Here is a 10,335-nt window from a genome sequence, read left to right as displayed (position 1 = left end):
GTGCAAACATGTTCCTTTTATGCTCATTAAAACTATTGCATTGTAGCGTTCAACTTGCTCTCGAAGTCGTCGCTGCTTACGTTGCCTTTTCTGGCACAGAAAGATGGACTTGATTTCCAAGTCGACGCAACTTATACTGGTCTCATCTTAGGCTACACATCGGAAAAGACTTTATTAATTCGGTGGACTGGATCAATTCTCTATTTTCGAATTCCCCATAATACACTTTGTTTGCCCCCCAAATTTTGCATAAATTATTGTTTTCAAATGCTTTTGGGGACACTGCATATTCCCAAGAGCATTTGAAAACAATGGTTTATGCAAAATTTGGGGGGCAAACAAAGTGTATTATGGGGAATTCGAAAATAGAGAATTTTGGTGCTGTTAAACGAAGCTTCGACATATATCAAGTAAAAGTGAACATATTCAACCTATTTGACGGATGTGTAACTAACCCGAAAATAGACCTAATGTATAATTATTAGCATGTCACCTTTCAGAGGAGACAACATTAGACCTCCCTCAGTTTCTGATAGTTGTATAGAATGGCACACTAGGAAGCTTGGGTGAAGAGGAATCATTCATTATTCCTGCTCGAAAATTTTCGTTATTCCATTATTCTAGTAAGAAAGAACTCATTCTTCCGTTGAAAAAATGTACTTATTCCGGTCAACAAATCGATTGTATTCCAAAGGAAGTTGTTACCCCGCCCTACAAAACTTCGGTTATTCTTATTCCATTCCTCTTCATCTCCCGAAGATATTAGTTCCCGTTATTGTAATGATTTCGAGATAACTCCAAGGCGTTCAGCATGGAAAGTGTGCATAATTATTCCAGGATTAAAAGTGTTCGAGCGGTGGTGATGTTTGAAAAGAAAAGTTGAAAATTTATCGTCGAGTTCTCACGCTCCACACGACCTCATATTTGGTTTTCGTATAATTTTCAACGGTGTATACACCTTATTCCAAAATGGCCGTCGTTTAAATATTCTTTCGTTTTTATTCAAATTAGCCCTTGATGCCTCGTTCTTGAGCTGAAAATTCAAAAGAATATTTTGCCTTGAACGAGGCATCAAGGTCTAATTTGAATTAAAAACAAAAGAATATCTAAATGGCGGCCATTTTGGAATAAGGTGTATTCGGTGTTATAGAGTATTTTCACGTGACGTCACGGCGTCCATATTGGTGTTACTAAACAGTGGAGCGGCAGCCATGTCAGTGGTGTACCCAACTAATCCAACTAATCCTCCGGGAATTGAGCTCTATTGTCATGCAAACGTTTTCTTTTGTTTCGGTGGACAAATAAGGTTACTGATCACATGAGTGCAAACACTCTGGGCCAGTTATTTAAACTAAGTCTAACTTAGGCCGCGGCTTAAGACAATCAGTGGACCTCCAAATCTGTTTATAAGCGGTATATTTTAAGTAGATAAATTACTGTCTAGTCTGAAATGCATTCTTGTTACCATCAGCAGCAGATAATATTTAGATATGATTGTTGGTAATATTGAAAATGGCTTAGAACGCGGTTTTGTGAAACATTGTCTAAACTATGTTTTAATAATCGACCCTTTATATTCACCGCGCTACCAAGGTGAATGTAACATTTTGGAAGCGCGGCTTCGACTTCGTCTCGATAAATGTTCACCAATATTCACTGAGCCTGAGGCGAATAATAGGCCTTTTTCGCTTGTGCATTTTGTTTCCCAATACAGATCATGTGATAATACTCAGGAGGTTTGGTCCTTTGTTTTGTTCATTAAAAAGACTGCATGCAAGCATGAATATGTCTAACCCTAACGTGAAATGATCAAATTTGAGGTCATGTGTCTCACCAATTTTATTCTTGGAATGTGTACTCTCACTTTCCAAGCCGAGCGACTTGGAGTAATCGCAAAATTATTACAGGAATGGAAAATAATATTTTTAGACAACGTTATCGTAGCCGTCGTCGTCGTCCTTGCTGAAGAGGTTGAGTACGACTTTCTGATTTCAAACATGTGCGACCGATGCCGGCGGGAAAGCTCTAACAAAGGCTGAGACTAAGGGTGCATTCGATTGACCCTATTCTGGAATAAGAATACTTGAAGTAATGATTTAAAACGGTATGTCTAGCGTTTTGAAGCAACAAGGATAATAAAGATATGTTTAAAATAGCATTTTAGCAGGTGTTTGACAATTTTAATGTGAATCTCCGTAAAAACGAAGGACTTCTATCTTCTATTCCCTCAGGTTTACACAAAAAGTATATCAAGTTCTTTGTGGGTCAACACAACGTAAGAACGGACCTTGCTCAGAGCATGATATACCTTAAGTGTTGAGTGCTTGCAAAACAGAATTTCGGCGGAAAAAGGCTATTGCAGGTGAATAATTATCAATGATAAACGCATAAGTACGCCTTCAGGGGATCAGGGAAAGCAGTAGACTCCTGTCTACTGATCAGTCGTTCATCCCGACAGATTTCAAGGGAACCAGTGTAACGCTGATTTACATAAATTCTAAACTTCCTTATGTTTTTTTTTTCTTCGCGATTAAAATAAAAACAGAAAGGTTAAAATAGTAATCCTCTTTTTCCTTGAGGCAAACGTGTTGTCAAGCACGACATAGTAGTGATGTGAACAGAAAACTGAGTTATTTCGAGTTCCTTTAGCTTTTGAATGTTCGCTATCTGTTTCAGAATTGCCGCATGCAACCGTTTTTACCGATCACACGAGAAGCCTTCTCGTGTGGTCAGTAAAAACGGGTGCGGCAAAGAGGGTTTCAAAGAGGTCATTTGGCACAGTCAAGTGGTATTTAGTCTGTACCCAGGAAATAATGGACATAGTACGACTAGTCATATCAAAGTTAAAGCAAAAGAGTCAGACTGTTCAGTACTATGAAACTCCCATGACGGGTGAACAGACAAATTGCCTTCACATTTTCCCATTAATGGCTCTCGAATTTCCGGGAAACCGATGAAGCAAATGCTTAACGAAGCATGAAACATAAATCAAACAGTGCCAATGACAAGATCTGATCTGATGAAAACAAATTATTCAACTCCAGATTTAAGCAGGAAAGGCACAGCTATGGACAGTTCGGACAAACCGCGTGCTCGCAGCTGTAATTTGATCTCATTCGCGATTTTAACGTCACTGGTCTACGGTGTACTTGTCACTGTCGTCATGTTGACTCTTTATCGTTTAGTGGTAATGCAAACGGCAAGGATACAAACACTGGAAGCTGCAGCGAGCAATCTCGAGGCTCGTATTCAAAATTTAGAAGCAAGCTTCTCAGCGAAGAGATCCAAAGAAGCCGAGACCGCGGAGGGAAATCCCATAAATCTAAAAAATAAGGTTTGTTTGAAATCAACAGAAACTATGCAAAACGAAGACTTTGTTTTCTTGTCTGTATTCCAAAAATTATGCACATGTTTTAACTTGTAAATGCAAAGCCTGTCGCTGAAGGCCATATGCGCTGATTCGCAGGTTCCCAATGATTTGATTGTCACAAGAGATAAACGGCAATTTGAAGGACGCCAATTACCAGGTGAAAGTAAGTCAACACGTTTTAAGATTTTATCCTTCAGTGTTTAGCCTCCAATAAACTTCATTTGAATAAACCTCATTGACCGGCCATTCATTCCATTGTTAAAGCCCCAGTAAACTGTTTTTTTTTTTTTGGTGTTTAATCACTTACAAGTGCGTAGTGGTGACCTACACTTGGAAAGCTAGCTTTTCCCAACCGACATAGAGAGATTTTCTCGTCCAATTCCATGTAAATTCGTTTGGCATGGATAACAACAACACTTATCACCATTTAACCCACCGCTAAACATTCACAGTAGATCACCTTTTTTGTGATAGTAAGGTTTGTTTGCGTAGCATTAAATCAATCATTTAATCTGTTCAAACTCATTAAATGATCGTTAAATGATTTTACCGTATCTGTTCGCCCCATTACTTCCGCATATTTCTCAACAAATGACCCCATTATTGTATATTACAACGTTAACTCTACTAGCCTAGAAGTTCAAACGGCGTGAGAAAACAGAATAGACCTTATGTACAATGCTTTACTCAGATTCTTTTAAAATATTAAAGTGGTGTAAATCAAAACGAGAGAAATCCGCTGTACATATATGTCATTGGTAACAACATAATTAGCATCATTCGTGGCGACGGTTTGGATCACAGTTGAAACCAGAACTTATAGTTCTTGCCATAATTTCTTGGAACACCTTTGGTGAGAAAAAATGATCAATAGAACTTATGAATGCTTCGGTTAAGGATACCATTAACACAAGACCAACTTTAATTATAGGTGGTTCTAATCCCAACTTACCCTTGTTTGCAGGTCTCAGATGTAAAAAAAGTAAGTTGTGTACTAAGCGTTGCGTTACATTGCTAGGTTACGATGTTGCGTTACAGTCCTAAACGGCTTACACTCTTTTTTTATAACAACGTCCAATTTTAGGGCTAAGGCTGAACGTTCTTATTTTTTTTGCGATTTGAGCGTGAAAACGTTCTTGTGTAGTATACTAAGTTTGACTACAAACTAAGTTGTTCTTCAGTATCCCGCAATAGGAAAACCCCATTAACGTTAATGTTAAGGACGTTCGCGCTCAAAATGTTCCCACGTACAGATTTTTTTAAACCTTGCCACGTACTCAATTCAACTTAACTAATATAACTAAATTAACCTTTGCAGCTGACGTCTTTTTCTGGGGTGAAATAGACCTTGAAAAACGATACATATTTGTCTAAGAAAGGCGAAATATTTGTAACTTCTCACGCACAGATTTTTTTGTTTTTTGTTAAAATGGACAAAATCAGAAAAGGAAGTGATCTCCGGAAAGTAAAATAGGGGTCACCGAGCATTCAAGAGAGTAAAATCGCTGCGAAGTTCTCAAAGCAATGGTATATTCACAGTCACGTCATTGCGTGAGATTTCCGAGAAGACCTGGGTCCACAGTTATCCCATGGTGCCACACGCTTTCACGTTCCATTCTTGTGGAAAACTTTTGCGCCTTTAGCATCGTGTTGACCTTCGTTATCTGCGATGCATGACGTGTGCGTGACATGCGCGAAAAATGCGCAGTAGCAACGGGCGCGAACGTCCTTAAGTATATTGTCGGAGTCCATTATCCTGTTAGACTACAGTGTTACATTTCTTTTACTTTTATTCATACTACTCACACACAAAAAATAAACTAGCATCATAAAGACATTCTTAACTGACTCTCAGCCTGGGTATGTTCTTGGTAGGAACCTTTAGATTCTAGGAAGAGGACGAGAACGAGTACGAGATTTGACTGCCCGTTTTTAGCGAAAATACTTAGAAATTATATTACTCGGACAATTAATCTTACTCTTTGTTGACTTTGTTAGCAGCATAGGTTGCTCAGTTATTCTTACTTCTGGTAACTGAGCCTTTTTGCTAATCGAAAAATGCCAAAACTCAGGCTACCTCGTTGGTGACTTGTTTTGACACGACATTATTACAAAACCTCGTACTAAAATGACAACGGTATCACGTTTTTCCCGATCAAATGACGCTGCTTTTCGTGCGCTCACTGTTGTTCTATGAGAAAATCTCGTACTCGTAGTCGTTCTCGTCCTAGAATCTAAAGCTCTCTACTTAAAATTCTGGTTAATCACATCCTGAACGTTCTTACAAAAAAAGAGTGTATCACTGAATGACGTAACTCTGATTCAGATTTTTCAATTTTCCTTGCAGTTTGCAAAGGCAGGAAAGGTAAGTAATAACATATTTAAACACGCTTTGCTTGACTCTGCAATAGGCGAGAACATGAAACCAGGGACAACGCTTTCTGTTCTTTATGTACTGTACGTGGATTCTCGATCTCCTCGAAAAGTTTATGAGCAGAAAGGCTAGACAAGGAATACGGCGTTGCTTCCACCTAACCGAGAAGGTTGGAAAATCGGGAATAACTACTGTATGCCCTGTCACCTTTGTTAGCATTCGGCGGCTTTCTTTGAAGAATGAGTCGAAATACAATAGGGTTTTTCATATGCAAATAAGTGGCAGGGTATTCAGCAGATTAGCTGGCAAATCTTACCACTTTCACACAGAGCGTAAGAAGGAAGGTTTCAGTCTTCTTCACTAAGGAATGACAGACCATATTTCTGAAAAAGGTCAAATTCACCATAATTAAAAAAAAAATAGAGAATCACCGTTAAGTCAATATGGGCTTTCATTTGACTAAAAAATGGCAGAATACAAAGATGACACAAAGCTGAAAAGATACAAATTAAATGGACCCTTGTTTCTTGAAATAATTTCAAGAAACAAGGGTCCATTGTTCCCGATACCCAAAGTACGAGCCCAAAGTACGAGAATCGCAAAGTACGAGAATCGTATAACTCAACTAACGACTGAACTTATTGATAGGTGACGCAGGGCCAGTTGGACCCCAAGGCCCACCGGGAAAGGACGGTTCTCCGGGATTAAAAGGTGTGAAGGGAGACAATGGTGAAAATGGACCTGCAGGAACCATGGGATTGCAAGGACCCAGGGGCTTACCAGGTTTGGTCTTGTCCATGAATCATATCATGCTAGGAGTGTCGTACAAATAAGTGTCCCTTCGTTTTAGTGCTGAGAGAGAACTTTCTTCGACTGCGACTAGGAAATCTGTATTTATTTAGTGAAAATTAGGGAGTCTGAAATCGCTTTCAGCAAAACTGTATTAGCGAATCTTTGAAAATTTGTGGGCTACCTTCAAGTGTTTTCCACAACGCAAGGGAAATTCAGATAATGAGAAAGGCCGTTCTGAAATTTGCGAGTGGAGGTACAAGCGAGGATCACATAAGAAATCACATAAGAAATGAAATTTATATTGACTTGTGGTGAACATGAAGCTGAGATGAAGTTTTCTTTTACTACCAGAATGTTTTGGCAGCCGTTTCTCTTGAAACTACAGAAGTAATTAATTTCTTAAATTTTCTTCCATTTTGTTACAGGACCGCCTGGACCACCTGGACGTTTAGTAAGAATATAACATTTAACCTCTAAAAATATTTTTTCTTTAAGCAATAGAGGACGTTTTCCGTGTTTCCATAGCCTTGTCTAAACACGAGGGGGAGTTATGCAAACCCGAGACGCAGTCGAGGGTTTGCATAACTGTCGAGAATTCCGCAGTCAACTCCCCCTCGTGTTTAGATGAGGCTATGAAAACATGGAAAAAAGTCCTCTGTTGCTTTTATAAAATATTTTTCAAAGATGATTCGACAAATGAAGGAAAATCCTTTTTTTTACTTCTTGATTGAAACAGATTTTCTTGATACACGATCATATTTCCCATCAGCCAATCAAAACGTGCGTCTGACAACACATTCGTGTGATGTCACAGCCGTTTCCATACTCTCATCTAAACACAGCTATTGACCAATGAGAATGTGCGTACTATCCTAACTATTTTATAATTGATAAGAGATGTCGGACGGTTAATGCACTGCATGTATGTTTTTTATAAAAAACTGGAATACTTGTTTTAAATTATTCCCACAGTAAAGAAACAAACAATTATTTAGAGACTTGGAATTCCAATTAAACTCCTTGTGTAACTTTCAGATCAGTGAGAGCATTCACTTGGCTGGAAACGGAAAGAACAAAGAACAACAACGTAAGTCTCCAACGATCCACTTTGAATTTTCTTAATGAGATTATTTGTACCCACTAGAAGTCGGAGAAAACGATAAACGGTTAAGATATTGCAAATTCTTTCTTCGAGTCTTGTAAGCACGTGTGGGCTCTTGGCTCAAGATAATTAATTCGACTTTTCATCTGTGGTGTAGTGGAGGTCCAATGATTTATGAGTCAAATGGTCAATGAGTCACTGAGTCAATGAGTCATGAGTCAATGAGACCCACAGTCAATATAGCAATAATTTATTGATTAAGCCTAAGCCCTCGTTTTAGTGATTAGGCCTAAGCACTCTCTGAAATTTTAGCTTTCATTTTATGGGTTAGGGTAACTGCACTAATTCATTGACTCATGACTCATAAATACTTGACACTCGGTGTAGTGAGTAAATTGTTGCCGATTTTCGATTTTCAGTATTGCACCGCATTATCAACTGGGATATAGCACACAAGGAGGGCAGCATCGTGTACCATGCTGAACTGGGCGAAATACAAGTAAAAGTGGCCGGAGTCTACTTTGTGTACAGCCAAATATTTTACTTTGATGGGAGCACAAATCATATGGCCCATGACACTTACATTAACGGCCACAGGGAAATGTCAAGTGAAGCAAGTATAATTGGACGACACAAAGAACCTCATACCAAATACCATGGACGCCTATTTCGCCTTCGGGCGAACGACACCATTGGGGTTCGCAAGCGTTACACAAAGCTCTTTAATATGGTTCCCCGGGGAAGCTTCTTCGGGGCGTTCTTGGTTCATCTCTGAGAGATAATATCATCTAATTTCTTGGGCTAAATCCTTTGACCACAAATATCCCCAAGTAGACCCTTTTTTTGTTTGTACTGAAATTAGACAATGTAGATCATGCGGCAATATCCAAGAGAGTATTTTATTTAAGAGTTTAGACCGTGATTTTATGCTCGCACGCACGGTATCTAAAGCTTAAAACATCAAATCTCCTGAGTAACGTCATATTGTCTTATTGGGAAGCGAACAGAGTCTGGTTTTGCACAATGATAAACTTTACAATACGTATCTTAAGATAGCTTAACAGGCCTCAAGGTGGTTATTTAAAAGGAGCCCTGCACCCCATAAGAAAGTTTAATCATGTTAAAATACTTAGTTTCTTCACGCCCAAATGTTCAACTCGCTTTAGTTTGCCGTTTAACACAAAGCCTGAGATCTCTCAGCTGGCAACTGGTCTGACTGTTCTATCCTGTAAATTATTATCCTGTATATTAATTATCCTGCATTATTATGGTGTTATGAGTTGTACTTCGACACACGGTGATACAAATTTGTCCTCGATGAAGGCAGTGTCTACTCTGTTCAAAAATAACCTTTAAAACGCGCTTTACGCATAGAATACGAAAAGAATGTTCAAGAGAAAGAAGTCGAAAAGTTACGAAACTATCAGCAATTAGCGTTTGAACCATCTTGATAGTTCTAGTAGTAGTACGGTGTAATAGGATGTTAGGGTGGAATGAAGACACAATGAGACGAATAAGAACTAATTACAAATGAAAGAAACGCAAGAGATTTAGCAAATGACATGTTGAGGGCCATACTATACGAGAGTGAATCCCTGCTGAGGAAAGTAATGTCAGGGCTTGTACAAGGGACTGAGAGATAAAAAAATCACATGAATGACCAAACGAGAACCAAGTTACTATTTTACAAATCGCCAAATTTTGTCGGTTTATAATTCGAGATCTGGATAACCAGATCTTGAATCAGGCCGTTTGCAATTTTTCCTTGATAATTGTAATATTTAGAGTTGTAATCGGTTCAGGGAAAAATAATAATATTGAATAATAATCAGGATAATAAAGATTTGTAACATGGGTCAGGATTAGCAGAAAAGAAAACATGAACAACGTATGCACTGCATGCCGGTAACGAAGAGGAAAGAAACAGCACTTCTGAGCTCCTAGTGCTATGTTTGCGAGTAGTCACAATTTCTGTAAATAGTGTTTTTTTTTTGTTCTGTCTGTAGTGGTAATAAATTTGTAATTAGTGTTGAAATTGTACGTGTATCGCAAGTGATGTACGTAGCTATAGTATTATTATTTCTTTTTACGTAGTCACAGTATTAGTAATAAACGTTTACGAGAGAAAAAAAAAAAAAAAAGAAATGAAGAAGAAAAAGAGGAAATCAAGGGTCGCCAGTCTCTAAAATTTCGTCCAATGGTTTATTTACTTCCTTGTTGGCGCCATTGTTTGACTTTCTGGTCTAATTGACTTCAAGGACTTTCCAGGGTTAGACATTACTATTTGAAAAGGACAATAAGACAGAGAAAAATGCATGCTTATCTTAACCAGGATTCACACCAATATTTAATCTTATCAGATTCACCGGCCGGTTTGTTTACTTTGCTAACAAGGCAATTGACATCTTTCAAACTATCAGGTCATGACATTTTGGCCGATTTGAACACTACTAAGACATCACACACCGTTTAACGTCTGGTTGTCTTTGATGTTTAAATTATTTTTAGCTTTAAGGGCAAAAACAAATTGACAAAGTCAGTCTCGTCGTACACCGCCTCAAGGGGTCCATTGTTAGCTTATATTTCTGGCTACTATTTTCAACCACCCTCCCACCCAAATTAATCTTGTAGTTTTCATATTCAGAACAATCTTGGATTACTGTTTATTTCTTTATTGCTTTTTTCACTGACAACATA

At 38.3% G+C, this 10,335-nt stretch overlaps 1 protein-coding gene across 3 annotated transcripts; it reads left to right on the top strand.

The window, feature by feature from the left end:
- The first annotated feature begins 205 nt into the window (after positions 1–205).
- On the top strand, positions 206–9,720 carry LOC138028755 (ectodysplasin-A-like). 3 transcript variants are annotated; one of them, XM_068876359.1, is made up of 8 exons: positions 206–3,334; positions 3,467–3,533; positions 4,335–4,352; positions 5,718–5,735; positions 6,393–6,527; positions 6,962–6,987; positions 7,572–7,623; positions 8,058–9,720. In XM_068876359.1, the coding sequence occupies exons 1-8, from the start codon at positions 3,002–3,004 to the stop codon at positions 8,411–8,413; spliced, it is 1,005 nt and encodes a 334-aa protein (XP_068732460.1). In that variant the 5' UTR covers positions 206–3,001; the 3' UTR covers positions 8,414–9,720. The 3 variants fall into 3 exon arrangements, with proteins under 3 accessions (XP_068732460.1, XP_068732459.1, XP_068732461.1); XM_068876358.1 differs by having other exon boundaries at positions 4,302–4,352; XM_068876360.1 differs by lacking the exon at positions 4,335–4,352.
- Positions 9,721–10,335: the final 615 nt, after the last annotated feature.

This window comes from Montipora capricornis, chromosome 13 (genome assembly GCF_036669925.1).
Source record: "Montipora capricornis isolate CH-2021 chromosome 13, ASM3666992v2, whole genome shotgun sequence".
NCBI lineage: Eukaryota > Metazoa > Cnidaria > Anthozoa > Scleractinia > Acroporidae > Montipora > Montipora capricornis.
Note: the sequence above shows the minus strand (reverse complement) of the source record. Positions and strands in the feature narration are given on the sequence as shown.

Excerpts from the sequence above, each read along its gene's own strand:
- LOC138028755 (XM_068876358.1), top strand. The coding sequence starts at position 3,002 with ATGACAAGATCTGATCTGATGAAAACAAATTATTCAACTCCAGATTTA. Across the intron at positions 3,335-3,466 it reads CCATAAATCTAAAAAATAAG|GTTCCCAATGATTTGATTGT; the intron begins GTTTGTTTGAAA and ends GCTGATTCGCAG. Across the intron at positions 6,988-7,571 it reads CTGGACCACCTGGACGTTTA|ATCAGTGAGAGCATTCACTT; the intron begins GTAAGAATATAA and ends TGTAACTTTCAG.